The following is a 14,388-nucleotide window of genomic DNA, read 5'->3' on the forward strand; positions in this document are numbered from 1 at the left end:
AAAAAAAAGTTTAAACCATTAAAAACGTTTAATTAATTAATTTTTTTTTTAGAGACAGAGTCTCACTTTGTTGCCCTCAGTAGAGTGCTGTGGCATCACAGCTCACAGCAACCTCCAGCTCTTGGGCTTAGGCGATTCTCTTGTCTCAGCCTCCCAAGTAGCCGGGACCACAAGCACCTGCCACAATGCCCGGCTATTTTTTGTTGCAGTTTGGCTGGGGCCGGGTTTGAACCTGCCATCCTTGGTATATGGGGCTGGCACCCTCCGCACTGAGCCACAGGCGCTGCCCAAAAATGTTTAATTAAAAAAAAAATAATTAGGGTGGCGCCTGTGGCTCAGTCAGTAAGGCGCCGGCCCCATACCCCCAGGGTGGCGGGTTCAAACCCGGCCCCGGCTGAACTGCAACTAAAAAATAGCTGGGCGTTGTGGTGGGCACCTGTAGTCCCAGCTACTTGGGAGGCTGAGGCAAGAGAATCGCTTAAGCCCAGGAGTTGGAGGTTGCTGTGAGCTGTGTGATGCCATGGCACTCCACCGAGGGACATAAAGTGAGACTCTGTCTCTACAAAAAAAAAAATAATAATAATTAGAAATACCAGGTGCTGCTCTTGTAACTCTCTGAACTGAACCACATGGGCTTGTCTTTGATTCCTATGCCATCTAGTAATCCTATTTTGTGAAAATCTTATTTTCTCACCTGTACTGTAGGAGTTGGGCTCACAGAGGGTACTCAATGTATATTTGTTGATTAAGTAGATGTCTCCCTACTTACTCTATAAACTCCCTTAGAGAGCTGTATTATTCTAGTTTTACACTCAAACAAGTACCAGGCCAAATACTGGGTGGATCCGTCTACGCTGTCAATGATTATCTTAATGACCCTTTTCAGCCCCCTGTATCATCCCAGTCATTGCTCATTTTTTTGCCAAGCCTCCATCCTTTAACCCATTCGCAAACCTGGATCTGCTGGGCCAGTTTCATAAAGGGTGTCAAGTAGGATGACTTGGCAAGGCGAAGGATGGCCTCAATATGTTTCACCCCCTGCTTCACTAGCTGTTTACTGATGCCAGACAGGTCCGTGCATCGGTTGCGCCAGAACTCAATCTCCTCCAAGGGACCTGAATTTTCTCCTGTCTCCACGGTCTCCTGGGCACTGAGCACCTCCTTTATCTGCCGAGTCCAGTGGATCATGGAGGCTGTAGGGGAGAGTACAAAACCTATTGCATTTCTTCACATTGCTCCCCATGGTGTCTCCTGTCCCCACATAGCCCTCCTAACCAAAATCCTTTGTCAATGTCTGGCCGCCCCTTTCCCCTCCCCTGCAATCCCTGCAGACAATGGTGATGCCAGCCACTCACTCTCTAGCCGCTGCACCAGCTCTTTGTCCTTTACCACCACATCGGGCTTCATGTTCATGGCTTCCGTGGGGATGTAGAGGACCGTGTGCCCCTCCAGTTTATACCGAGTGTCTAAGCAAAGGAAAGTTCCATGGAAGTTCTCAGAGGAGGTGATGTTTTGCTGCCCCAGTATCAATCATGGTTGATGATTGGTCCCGGGGGTGGGGGGGCAGGAAGCATTTTAGGAAAGCAGGCAGGAGAAACTATGACTTCTGCTTTTTTGATCTCAAGAGGGGAAATGACAGAAGGCAAGAGGGAAACTTCATGGACGTGTAACAAGAAATTGCCAAAAGGCTCAGCACCTGTAGCTCAGCAGCTAGGGTGCCAGCCACATACACTGGAGCTGGCAGGTTCGAATCCAGCCCAGGCCTGCCAAACAACAATGACAACTACAACCAAAAAATAGCCAGACATTGTGGTGGGCACCTGTAGTCTCAGCTACTTGGGAGGCTGAGGCAAGAGAATCACTTAAGCCCAAGAGTTTGAGCTGTGACGCCATGGCACTCTACCCAGGGTGGCAGCTTGAGACTCTGTCTCAAAAAAAAAAGAAAGAAAGAAATTGCCCAAAAATAAGGTCAAAGGTCTTTACTGCACCTTCAATACCCTCTACCATGAGACATGTAAGTCCCCCTACCACCCCTCGCCACCTGCATTTCACCTTACCCCAGATTTCTAATTCGGAGGGGCATGCTTATAACTTTGACTCAAGTTGTGAAAGACACTGACTATACAAACAAAATACATGTACTCCCTAATATTCTGAAAAAAAAAAAAAAAAAAACCACCAAAATTTCCAAATCTAAGCTTGAGCAGGTCTGGCCAACCAGTTCTACAGCAGAAAAATGCAACTGAATCAGAAGGCAGATCCCGTGTCCTACTCCACACATTCAACAGATACGTACTGAGACCCTGCTCTGTGCCAGACAATGCGGGCACTCGAGATAAATGTCCATCTGCCTCACCAGTAGGATTGGGCGTGCACTAAGAGGGAAGCTGTCTCTCCAGCCTTCCTGCTTACCTGTCAGGCAGGCCAAGAACCTGTGCAGATGAGAAGCAAAGTGATTTCGAATGCTCTCTGGCCAGGTTGTGTTTGTAAAGATCTGAGGGGCAAAGACGCCGCTCAGTAGGCGAAGCAGGGCTGGGATGTAGGCACCCCGCACTGTCCCAAACTGCACAGTTGCCTCGAAGTTCTCCAGAGTGATAGGGACTGGTGCTTGGCGAATAAAGTAGACAATCTGGTTCTGGGTCTGCATGAAAGACAGCAGAGCAGAGTTCAGTCTTCAATCCCCACCGTTAGGCCTGAAGGAATCTGGGGCTCCCGTCATGAAAGTCTGGTTGAGTCCTTTATCACAATCCTTTCGTGTGCATCTAAAAGTGCCGTGAGGTGCTTCCTGTTCTTATCAGGGACATAATAGATTCCATACCCAGAGATGTGGAGAGGAAATGCAAAGAGCATGCCTTGCCCACCTTGGCTCTAGAACCTAGTCCAATGCCCAGCACTTGCACATAGCACATAGCAACGCTGGGGAAATGTTTGTTGGATGAATGAATGGAAAAGAGAAGGCAGAAAAGGAGGGAATCAATGAAGATTTTCAGCCCTTGGAAAAGCAGAAAGGACTGGAAGAGACAGTTGCATAGGGGCCCATATCCTTTTCTCTCAGTTTTTCATTTATCTTTCAATTTTGCTTATGGTGAGTTTTTGTTGTTGTTCCCATTCAGAAATGTATAACTTTTATGTAGTTAAATCTACTATTCTCAACAGAATGCAGTGGCTCATGCCTATAATCCTAGCACTCTGGGAGGCCAAGGTGGGAGGATGACTTAAGCTCAGGAGATCCCATCTCTACCAAAAATAGAAAAATTTGCTGGGCATGGTATCAGGCAGCTGTAGTCCCAGCTACTCTAGAGGCTGAGGCAGGAGGATTGCTTGAGCCCAGGAATTCGAGGTTGCAGGGAGCTATGACAACACTACTTACTCTACCCAAGTGACAGAGTGAGAGCCTGTCTCAAAAAAAAAAAAAAACTAAAAGTCTTTAAATTCATTTCTACCACATACTTAGACTCTTCCAACCCTAAGATCAGATTCACCTTCTTTTTTTCTCCGTTAGTGCTTTTGTGACTGTTCTTTATAATTTACTTAATTTTGGCTCAGTGCCTATAGCTCAGTGGTGAGGGCGCCAGTCATATACACTGGGGCTGGTGGGTTTGAAACCAGCCTGGACCTGCCAAACAATAATGATGACTACAACAACAACAACAAAAATAGCTGGGAGATGTGGCGGGCACCTGTAGTCCCAGCTACTTGGGAGACTGAGACAAGAAAATCACTTAAGCCCAAGAGTTTGAGGTTGCTGTGAGCTGTGACGCCACAGCACTCTACTGAGGGTGACATAGTGAGACTCTGTCTCCAAAAAAAAAAGCACAAAGAAGAAATTAATAGCCAACTATCTTCCCACTACCCAGAAATAAATTTTAGTATTTCATTTTATGTCCATTTTTTAAAAAGCATACCAATTTAAAAAATTTTTTATTTCAAATTAATATAAGGGTACCTAGGATTAAGTTACATTGTTTGCATTTGTAATTTTTTTTTTTAAGAGACAGATTCTTACTCTGTTGCCCCAGGCTAGAGTGCCATGGCGTTAGCCTAGCTCACAGCAATCTCAAACTCAAGCCATCCTCCTGCCCTAATAGTTGGATCTATAGGCTCCTGCCACAATGTCCACCTAATTTTTTCTATTTCTAGTAGAGACTGGGGATTGGGGGAGTATCTCACTGTTGCTGAGGCTGGTCTCAAACTCTTGAGCTCAAGGGAGTAGCCTCCCAGAATGCTAGGATTACAGGCATGAGCCACCAATCCAGCATCTGAGCAATTATTTTTGTTAAGATGGTATATTTTCATTATAAATAACTGAAACAATACAGAAAAGTACAAAGATAACAGCAAGGGTGGCACCTGTGGCTCAGTGAATAGGGCACCGGCCGCATCTACTGAGGGTGGCGGGTTCGAACCCAGCCCCAGCCAAACTGCAACAAAAAAATAGCTGGGCATTGTGGTGGGTGCCTGTAGTCTCAGGTACTTGGGAGGCTGAGACAAGAGAATCACCTAAGCCCAAGAGCTGGAGGTTGCTGTGAGCTACAATGCCACTGCACTCTACTGAGGGCAACAAAGTGAGACTCTGTCTCTAAAAAAAAAAAAAAAAAGATAACAGCAAAAATAGCATTTAAAATTCTACCAGTCATGGGCAGTGCCTGTGGCTCAAAGGGGTAGAGCGCCAGCCCCATATGCTGGAGGTGGTGGGTTCAAACCCAACCCCAGCCAAAAACTGCAAAAAATAAAATAAAATTCCACCAGCCAGAAATTAATAGTTAACATTTGGGAAAATGTTATTCCACATATTTTCCTATAGATATATTCATATAGAAAAAGTAATTAAAATGGTTACTTTTAAATAGGGTCATACTGTTTTAATTAAAAGCATTAAATTTAATTTTACTTTAAGTTAAGAGAAAAAAGGAAGTAGGAGTAGATATAAAGGAAATGTTGAACTTCAAATAAATGTTTCTTTACCCAGAAGAGAGATTTCTTCCCAAAAGACTCCTTTGTAAGGTTGTAAGAAAGAAAGAAAGATTATGAAAAATATTAACAGTTTTCTCACTATCTTTCAGTTTTAAGTTGTATCAACTCCCTGCTTTGCTGTCCCTCCTTGGTACTCCCTGGTTATAGCATCAACTCGCTGCTCTGAAAGATAAAGTCATTAGCATCTCATTCTCCCGCCACCTCCCAATTTTTGTTATAGTATTATTTTTACATTGTTCAAGTTTATAACATTCGCATTCTATAAATAACTATAATTCCTGTGGTTCTTTAGTATTAGTTCTTTGTTTAAATGAAGTGACTGTTCATTGATTCTCTATTCCTGAGTTCTTTGGTTCATTTCTTGATTGACTGCATTTCTATTGACGTTTTTATTTTTTTTAATAGGGTTCTTTCAAAATTGAAAACGACTGCCTATTCTTCTTAGTAAAGTATCATAAGAATAGAAAAGTAAGTATACCAATGTACTCAATACTAATGTGAAGCCAGTAGACCATCTAACACACACTCACATAAGAGAAAAACTCAATTCAATTCAAGTTAGGGGGAGGCGGCTCAAGGGAGGGGCTAGAGAGGAGGAGAGGAGGGAATTGGTGTGCTCGTGCTTCGTGGGCACAATGTAAGGGTATTGGCACACCTTTTGGGTGTGGGACACACTGCAAGAGGAACTCTACCTAACAAATGCAAATATTGTAACCTAGTTATTTGTACTCTCACATTAACCTGAAATTAAAAAAAGAGAAAATGACTGCCTATCTATTCCCTTTGGGAATAAGACCCTTAGATCACACTGTTTTTCCTGAAGAAAGTGTTCAGAGAGGTCTGAGACCGACCTGATGAGTCCTCTTGGTAGATAATTTGTGTTTTTTTGTTTTTTTTTTTGACTACAGACCTAACTAATTTCTTCCTAAACTTTAATTTTTTTAAAAAAATTTCAATGCATATTAAAGTTACAAATGTCGGGCATGGCGGCTCATGCCTGTAATCCTAGCATTCTGAAAGGCCGAGGTGGGTGGATTGCTTGAGCTCACAAGTTCAAGACCAGCCTGAGCATGCGTGAGACCCCCATTTCTAAATAGAAAAACTAAGGCAAGAGGATTACTTGAGTCCAAGAGTTGGAGGATGCTGTGAGCTTTACCCAGGGTGACACCTTGGGACTCTGTTTCAAAAAAAAAAGTACAATGAACATACTTTTCCTTTAGGTTCACTGATAGTTAACATTTTGCCATTTGTGCACGCACCCTTTCTCTCTCTGCTGAGTCATTTGAGTTAGATGCAATGTGACACTACACCCTTAAATACTTCAGCACATATCTCCTAAAAGTGAGAATATTCTCCAACATACCCAACATTATAATTATCACACTCAGAAAATTTAACATTATATAATAGTTTAAATAATATACAGATTCTGGGCTCAGCGCCTGTGGCTCAAGCAGCTAAGGCGCCAGCCACATACACCTGAGCTGGCGGGTTCAAATCCACCCCGGGCCCGCCAAACAACAATGACAGCTGCAACCAAAAAAATAGCCAGGTGTTGTGGCGGGTGCCTGTAGTCCCAGCTACTTGGGAGGCAGAAGCAAGAGAATCGCTTGAGCCCAGGAGTTGGAGGTTGCTGTGAGCTGTGATGCCACAGCACTCTACCCAAGGTGACAGCTGAGGCTCTGTCTCAAAAAAAAAAAAATATATATATATATACATATACATATATATACAGATTCTGTTGAATTCCAGAAGCCAATCCAGGATCACACACTATCATGTCTCCTTAGTCTCTCTTTTTTTTTTTTTTTTGCAGATTTTTTTTTTTTTTTGGCTAGAGCTGGGTTTGAACCCACCACCTCCGGTATATGGGGCCGGTGCCCTGCTCCTTTGAGCCGCAGGAGCCACCCTCCTTAGTCTCTTAATTTCAAATAGTTTTTGTTTGTTTTTTGTTTTTTTCCCTTTGTTTGTTTGTTTTCTTGAGACAGTCTCACTTTAAAATCACCCTAGGTAGAGTGCTGTGGTGTCAAAGCTCATAGCAAACCATACTCTTGAATTCAAGTGATCCTCTTGCCTCAACCTCCCAAGTAGCTGGGACTATAGGTGCCCGCCATGACACCTGGTTAGTTTTTCTGTCTGTCTGTTTTTTTTTAATTAAAGACGGGGGTCTCACTTTTGCTCAGGTTGGTCTCAAACTTCTGAGCTCAAGCAATCCACCCATCTTGGCCTCCCAGGCTGCTAGGATTACAGACCTGAGCTGCTACACGGGCCTTTTTTTTTTTAAAACAGAGTCTCACTATGTCACCGTTGGTAGGGTGCTGTAGCGTCACAGCTCACAGAAACTTCACACTCTTGGGCTTAAGCGACTCAGCTTCCCAAGTAGCTAGGACTACAGGGCCCATCACAACACCTGGCTATTTTTTTGTTATTGTTGTTTAGCAGGCCCTGGCCAGGTGCAAACCCACCAGCCCCAGTGCATGTGGCCAGAGCCTTAACCATTGAGCTAAGAGCAGCGAGCTAAAAGGGTACAGCAGGCTGCATGGCACACCAGCCTTTAAAACAATTCTCCAGTTTTTTTCTTTCTTTTTAATCCAGACCAGTTTTTTTCTAAAAATCTGGATTTATCTGATTATCTCCTCCTTATTAGATTCAAGCTAAATATTCTTGGCAGGAATACCACATAGGTGATGTTCCTAAAATAAATAATTTTCTCAAATTTTAGTAGCTTAACAAAGATATGTGTGTGTGTGTATATATTTTTTTTTTCTTTTTTTTGACAGAGTCTCATTTTGTTGTTGCCCTCAGTAGAGTACTATGGCATCATAGCTCACAGCAACCTCAAACTCTTGGGCTTAAGTGATTCTCTTGCTTCAGCCTCCTGAGTGTCTAGGATTGCAGGTGCCTGCCACACCTGGCTATTTTTAGAGATGGGGGTCTTACTCTTGCTCAGGCTGGTCTCAAACCTGTGAGCTCAAGGCAATCCACCCACCTCGGCCTCCCAGAGTGCTAGGGTTATAGGCGTGAGCCACAGCGCCCAGCCTAACAAAGATATGTATTAACATTAAACCTGATGTAACAAATTTTGTGAAATAGAGCATGTCCTCCTAATTCCCAGCTTCAGCTCCTTCTGTATTTCAGGGAAATTCTTTGTATTTTATTGCTAAATTTATATTGTTCCATTTCCTAGCTGTCTATACTAGAATCATCTATGTCTATCTTTCGCATCTATTAGCTTCTCTGAATTGCATTAATGTCTTTGGCTTTTTCTTCTGCATACACTGTGATTACCCCCAACTTCTCCTCTGTCAATGACAGGATTTTCTGCTGTAGTTATTCAGTTCCTTGCTGTTTCCAATCTACCAGTTTTGTAACATGCTGCTTTATTCATTTCCTAAAATCTGCACTCTCCCTTTTATCTCATTCTCACATTTTATCATTTCATGTTAGCTTTTTTTTTAAATTGAATTCCTGTTCTTATTAAGTTGTAATGTAACGTGATGCTGTCGTGAGGAATCTCCTTCTGTTCATCCAGTTACGTTTTTCTTTTTTGCATGCTTTGTTCTTTTATTTTTTTTCCTTGATGCTTGCAGTTGCTATGTAATTTCTTTTCATTTTGCTCGTGCTTGGGCAGCAAGCACGTGAATTCATTCTTTTTGCTCTAACATACTGTGGGTGACTTGACCTCCCACTGTGAGAGACCAGTCTATTTTGACCCTGGAAGTTAAAGCAAAAGGGTTGAGTATTTTATGTTTTATTCACTATTCTTGAGCTTAAGAGAACTGTTTCGGGGGATAGGCAGGTGGTTAAGGCTAATTTAAGACAGTGAAAAATCTTTGTTAAAATATCTAAGCTTGCTCCCTCCCTCTCTCTCCACCCCCCTCCCCCACTCTTTTAAGAAAGAGGATCTCACTATGTTGCCCATGCTGGAGTCAAACTCCTGGGCTCAAGCCATCCTCCAGCCTCAGCCTCCTGAGTAGCTGGGTGCACCATCTTTCCCTCTTTTGAGATTTTGTCAAATGCTCTCAGGTTCACTCTACAGAGCTATGGACACACAATTCCTGTAGAGAGGATGGTCCTTTGTGCATATGCTTTTCATTGGTCACCCATTTTTACAGCTTATTATTATACACTTGATCATGTTTCTTTCCATGGTCTATGTGGTTTTTATTGGTTGGGGTTTGGTGGGGAGGTTTAATTTGTTTTGGTTTTTTGCTGGTTTTACTTTGTGTTCATTTTATGAGGTATTCAAGGGTATCATAATAATTTTTTAAGGTAGTTTCTTTTTCTTTTAGAGATAAGAGTCTCACTTTGTCATCCTCAGTAGAGTGCTATCCTGTCACAGCTCACAGCAACCTCCAGCTCTTGGGCTCAGGTGATTCTCTTGTCTCAGCCTCCCCAGTAGCTGGGACTACAGGCGCCCGCCACAATGCCTGGCTATTTTTTTTGTTGCAGTTTGGCCGGGGCCGGGTTTGAACCTGCCACCCTCGGTATATGGGGCTGGCGCCCTACTCACTGAGCCACAAACTACCTTAAAAGGCCGCCACCCTTTTAAAGTAGTTTCAATTGGCCATTTTAACTCAGGAGGACACAGTTAAGCCTGTTATCTATTTAGAATGTATTTTAGCATGCTAACTAGATTTTTTTAATTGAAAAACCATGTTCCATATGTTTTCCAGTTCTATTCATTGAATAATAATCCATTCTTGCCCACAGATTTTAAAATGCCATTTTTTATTAAAAATGCTTCCATGTCTATTTCTGTACTTTCTATTTTCTTTATTTCCTATGTTTCTGTACTGTTGCTTATAATCTATATTCCTGCCCTACTACAACTGTTTTAATTACTGTATTTTAATAAAATAGTTTCATGCGTGTATTCACAAGTTTCTCCTTTACTTTTCCTTCATCACCATGCTTGCTATTTTCCTGAGTATATTTTTAAGTTCTTTATACAAGAAATCTAGGGATCGGGGCGGCACCTGCTATCCCACAGACAGCAAGGAAGTAGGACGCTGGAGTAGGACGCTGGCCCCATATGCCAGAGGTGGCAGGTTCAAACCCGACCCCGGCAACAAAAAAAGAAAGAAAGAAAGAAAGAAGTCTAGGGATTGTGGCATTTGGGCACTATGATTGCACTAAAATGACATATTTTTTAGATGAAATGGTCTTTATAGTATTAAAACTTCCACTCAGAAACAGGCTCACCGTCTATTCAAATCTTCTTTCATGGCCTGTAGCAAAGTTGTGTTCTTTAACATAAATCCTACTTTTATATTAAATATTTGTAGCCAACTATAAATCTATTCCAAACACTGTGAAATCAAGAAAAAAATACATGTATATAAATATATTTTACAAACTTTTGTTCCTTTTGTGAATTAAATCTTTTTTAAAATTGTGTTTTATAGCTGATTGTTGCCAAAACACAGGAAAAAGCCACAGCCTCCCTTGCCCGTATTAAACCTTTAATACAGAAGGTTTTGCAAATTGTTTCATTAGTGCACAGGACCATGCTAATCATCATTACAATTTTAATTTTTTGGATATTTGCTACCAATAACAACAAAACAATAGCCTTCTTTCTTTTCCAACATTTTATTTCAAAATTTTTCAAGTATACGGAAAAGTACAAAGAATTTACAAAAATGACCTGTACACCCATATTCTACCACCACCATTTTAGCATATGTCTGGCTCAGGCTCTTAACTGTCTCCCTACTCTAGGTTTACCCTTCTCTAATGTATTCTCCATAACGTTGAAGTAGTTATCTAAATCCAAAATGACTTCCTTGCTGTCTGTGGGATAGCAGGAAGTTCTCTAGTATAACATTCAAGGGCTTCATAAGCTGATCCCAGCCTTTCTTTTCAGTCTCATTTCTACTACTCCTCTTTTCTTTGTATATAGAGTGCTCTTTACTGAATAATCTTTGTACATAAAGTGGTCTTTACTGAATAATAGTGGTCTTTAGCTAATCTTGATGAAATCCTACTTATCCTTCATTCCCAACTTAAATTGAACTTCCACCACCAAGCCCTCCCAGAATTCCAATGGCTCCATTAGTTGCTCCCATAAAACTCTTATAAAGCTCTTCCCATGGCCACAAACATTTGCTTATATGTCTGTCTTCCCCACTAGACCATGATGTCATCAAAAAAATAACCCTGCCCCATCCTTCTCTGTATCACTGCCACCAAGTAGGGTACCTGATACATAGTGAGGCTCAATAGAACTGGGTGCACAGAATTCAAGACTCAAGGATGGAAAAGATACACAGAATTCCCAGCCCCCTGTAAGACCACCTTTGATCTAGGAAGGCAGGATACGCACCTGTATAGGCATGCCCAGTTCTAGCTTCAGCCCACAGCAGGAGTCAATGAAGATAGTGAGGATGGGTTCCGTAGGGTCCTGGGCAAAGCGTTCCAGAACAGCATCATGCTCCTCTGTCCACACAGCATCTGCCAGTCCTGTCAGCACAGCTCGGGAGAGGAAGAGGGGCTTCTACAGGACAGTAGACAGAGAACTAATGTAGTTACCACCGTGAGGATGAGGCATTTCTCTCATCCGCGATCACAGGTGACGATGTGGGAGATGAGAGAAGCCAGACAGGTTCAGAATGTTTAGGAGAAAACTGAGGATGAACTGAATGATAGGTTTTGAGCTTTTGAAGAAATGAGACAATCATATGCCTTTAAGAATAAAAAGAGAGAGGTGGAGTGGTGGCTCACACCTGTAATCCCAGCACTCTGGGAGTCCAAGGCAGGTGGATTGCTTGAGCTCATGGGTTCAAGACCACCCTGAGCAAGAGTGAGACCCTGTCTCTACTAAAACGGAAAAACTGAGGAAAGAGAGTTGCCTCATGAGCCCAAGAGTTTAAGGTTGCTGTGAGCTATGACACCATGGCACTTTACCAAGGGTGACAAAGTGAGACTCTGTCTCAAAAAAAAAAAAAAGAATGAAAAGAGAACAGATCATAGAAGCAAACTATAGAATATTATCTCCTAAGAGATTTAATTTATGCCCCAAAATGCTTTATCAAGAAACCCTCAATATCAAAGGTAAAAGTGAAGTAAGGAAGCAAAGTTCAGTGGCTCACACCTGTAATCCCAGCAATTTAGGAGGCTGAGGCAGGAGGATCACTTTATTAGGCCAGGGCTTTGAGACTAGCCTAGAGGAGACCCTGTCTTCAAAAAAAAAAAAAAAAGCAAATTAAGGGAACAATTAAGATACTAGCCTAGATAGAGCAAATAGGAACAGGGATATGGGCTCGGCGCCTGTAGCTCAGTGAGTAGGGCACCGGCCACATACACCAAGGCTGGCGGGTTCAAACCTGGCCCAGGGCTGCTAAACAACAATGACAACTGCAACAAAAAATAGCCGGGCATTGTGGCAGGCACCTGTAGTCACAGCTACTTGGGAGGCTGAGGCAATTGAATCACTTAAGCCTAAGAGTTTGAGGTTGCTATGAGTTTGAGGTTGCTATGATGCCACAGCGCTCTACCAATGGCAACATAGTGAGACACTGTCTCAAAAAGAAAAATTAGTTGGGCCTTGTGGTAGCCACCTGTAGATCAAGCTACTTGGGTGTCTGAGGCAGAAGAATCCCTTGAACCTAAGAGTTTGAGGTTGCTGTGAGCTATGATGCCATGGACTCTACCAAGGGTGACAAAGTGAGACTCTATCTCAAAAAACTAACTGGCTCGGCACCCGTACCTCTGTGGCTAGGGTGCAGGCCACATACACCAGAGCTGGCAGGTTCAAAGCCAGCCTGGGCCCACTAAACAACAATGACAACTACAACAAAAAAAAAGCCAGGTGTTGTGCCTGTAGTCCCAGCTACCTGGGAAGCTGAGGCAAGAGAATTGCTTAAGCCCAAGAGTTAAGGTTGCTGTGAGCTGTGACGTCATGGCATGCTACCGAGGGCAACATAGTGAGACTCTGTCTCAAAAACAAACAAACAGGGTGGTGCCTGTGGGTCAAGGAGTAGGGTGCCAGCCCCACGTACCGGAGGTGGTGGGTTCAAACCCGGCCCTGGCCAAAAATAACTGAAAAACAAACAAACAAAAAGGAAGAGGGATATGATGAGCTAGAAATGAGAGAAGGGTACAAGAGCAATTTCTTCATGATGCAGCCCTCTCAGTATGCTGAAATAAGTTAAGATACTGGGTAAAAATCAATTGGCACAGCAGAAAGGAAGAAATGAGCAGGGAAAAAAATATTAGAAAGCACCAAAGAACAAACTGATTAGATCAAAAATATCCCATCAGTGGTAGGTAGGAAAAAATTAATCTGTAGAACTCTACTAAATGAATTAAGGAAACCAGAAGACAGAAAGAAAACAGCTCAGTGAACTTGAGCAGTCACTTCATTGTTCCTCCCAGTATTCCTGAAAGGTAAGAAGAAATCTCTTACCTACAGTTTCCAGGTCAAGAAAATGTAATAGACAGTGATCTGCAATCTTTCCTATATGGGTGACAATGATCTAAAAATCTTTCCTATAAGGACGTGGTGGTTCACACCTGTGATCCTAGCACTCTGGGAGGCTGAGGCAGGTGGATCACTTGAGCTCTCAAGTTTGAGACCAGCCTGTGCAAGAGGGATACACTGTCTCTACGAACATTAGAAAAATGGAGGCAAGAGGACTGCCTGAGCCCAAGAGTTTGAGGTTACAGTGAGCTACGATGACACGATGGCACTCTACCCAGGGCAATAGCTTGAGACTTTCTCTCAAAAAATAAATAAATAGGCTTGGCGCCCGTAGCTCATTGGTCAGGGCGATAGCCACATACATTAGAGCTGGCGGGTTCAAACCTGACCTGGGCCTGCTAAACAACGCTGACAACAACAACAATAACAACAACAACAACAACAAATAGCCCAGGCATTCTGGCGGGTGCCTGCAGTCCCAACTACTTGGGAGGCTAAGGCAACAGAATTGCTTAAGCCCAAGAGTTTGAGGTTGCTGTGAACTCTGATGCCATGGCACTCTACCGAGGGTGTCATAGTGAGACTCTGTCTCAAAAATAAATAAATAAAATTTTTCCTGTATATAGGCAGGGATAAACGAATGAAAAAAATCCTAAGACCTCAATAAGTACACAGACAAAAGGACATAAACAGACAAGTCATGTCATCAAAAAGGAAGTACAAATATGAAAAAATGTTGTTTCACTTGTAATCCAAGAAATAAAAGACATCATTTACTGTCTATCACTTTTTTTTTTTTTTTTGTAGAGACAGTCTCACTTTATCGCCCCCGGTAGAGTGCTGTGGCGTCACGCAGCTCCAACTCCTGGGCTTACCCGATTCTCTTGCTTCAGCCTCCTGAGTAGGTGGACTACAGGCACCGTCCACAAGGCCTGGCTATATCTTTGTTGCAGTTTGGCCAAGGCCCGGTTTGAACCCGCCACCCTCAG

The 14,388-nt window shown here is 42.8% G+C and overlaps 1 protein-coding gene across 8 annotated transcripts in view; it reads right to left on the bottom strand.

Moving 5' to 3' along the window:
* The window catches only part of DNAH2 (dynein axonemal heavy chain 2), a 145,529-nt gene that overhangs the window by 114,483 nt on the left and 16,658 nt on the right, over positions 1–14,388 (bottom strand). For all 8 annotated transcript variants that reach the window (XM_053569902.1, XM_053569900.1, XM_053569905.1 and 5 more), the window contains 4 exons: positions 11,303–11,473; positions 2,413–2,641; positions 1,356–1,466; positions 955–1,193 (listed from right to left, as the gene is read on the bottom strand). In XM_053569902.1, the coding sequence (XP_053425877.1) occupies positions 955–1,193; positions 1,356–1,466; positions 2,413–2,641; positions 11,303–11,473 (750 nt within the window). The remainder of the gene's footprint in view (positions 1–954; positions 1,194–1,355; positions 1,467–2,412; positions 2,642–11,302; positions 11,474–14,388) is intronic.

Source organism: Nycticebus coucang, chromosome 18 (assembly GCF_027406575.1).
Source record: "Nycticebus coucang isolate mNycCou1 chromosome 18, mNycCou1.pri, whole genome shotgun sequence".
In the NCBI taxonomy this organism is placed as follows: Eukaryota; Metazoa; Chordata; class Mammalia; order Primates; family Lorisidae; genus Nycticebus; species Nycticebus coucang.